Below are 799 nucleotides of genomic sequence, written 5' to 3'. Positions count from 1 at the left end.
TCTGAATTCAATGGAATTTGGTCTCTGTATCCAGGAGGGAAAAATAATACTTGAAAGGAGCAAATTGTCCTCTGCTTTAGAGTTTTGTATAGATGGCCAAGTGGAATGACAACTATTCAGAATAGGGGTGTTGCCTTAACCTAAAGTGAGAAGGCTCTTTGAACGTGGAAACCACAAACACTCCTCTAAAGAGTATGTGGCCAATAGAACGAGTCACAGCAGCCATATAAAACAAAGTTGTTCCCATAATACGTCACAAGTATGTCCATGGAAGCCAATCAGAGGACCACTGAGGAACAAATTTAAACAAAAACAAGAAAAATATGTTAAGAATTTTATAAGCAGTAGCTCTCTTGACTATATAAAGGGCCCCATGTTCAGGTCAGCACCCAAACTCAGAAATTCATTCCAGCTACTCAACTCCCAACCAACTCCTAACACCATGGCCTGCTGCGCTACTAGCTTCTGTGGCTTTCCCACATGCTCTACTGGTGGTACCTGTGGCTCCAGCTGCTGCCAGCCAAGCTGCTGTGAGGCTGGCTATGGCTATGGCATCGGGGGTGGCATTGGCTGTGGCCAGGAGGGTGGCTATGGAGGCGTGAGCTACCGCGTTAGATGGTGCCGCCCAGACTGCCGCGTGGAGGGCACCTACCTGCCCCCCTGCTGCGTGGTGAGCTGCACACCCCCAACCTGCTGCCAGTTGCACCATGCCCAGGCCTCCTGCTGCCGCCCCTCCTACTGTGGACAGTCCTGCTGCCGTCCAGCCTGCTGCTGCTACTGCTGCCTGCCCAGCTGCTAA

The 799-nt window shown here is 50.9% G+C and overlaps 1 protein-coding gene across 1 annotated transcript; it reads left to right on the top strand.

The window, feature by feature from the left end:
• Positions 1-442: 442 nt before the first annotated feature.
• LOC118588427 (keratin-associated protein 9-3-like) lies at positions 443-799 on the top strand. The gene has a single exon (XM_036194728.1). It carries the CDS (start codon positions 443-445, stop codon positions 797-799), a length of 357 nt encoding a protein of 118 aa, XP_036050621.1.

Source organism: Onychomys torridus, chromosome 8 (assembly GCF_903995425.1).
Source record: "Onychomys torridus chromosome 8, mOncTor1.1, whole genome shotgun sequence".
NCBI lineage: Eukaryota > Metazoa > Chordata > Mammalia > Rodentia > Cricetidae > Onychomys > Onychomys torridus.
Note: the sequence above shows the minus strand (reverse complement) of the source record. Positions and strands in the feature narration are given on the sequence as shown.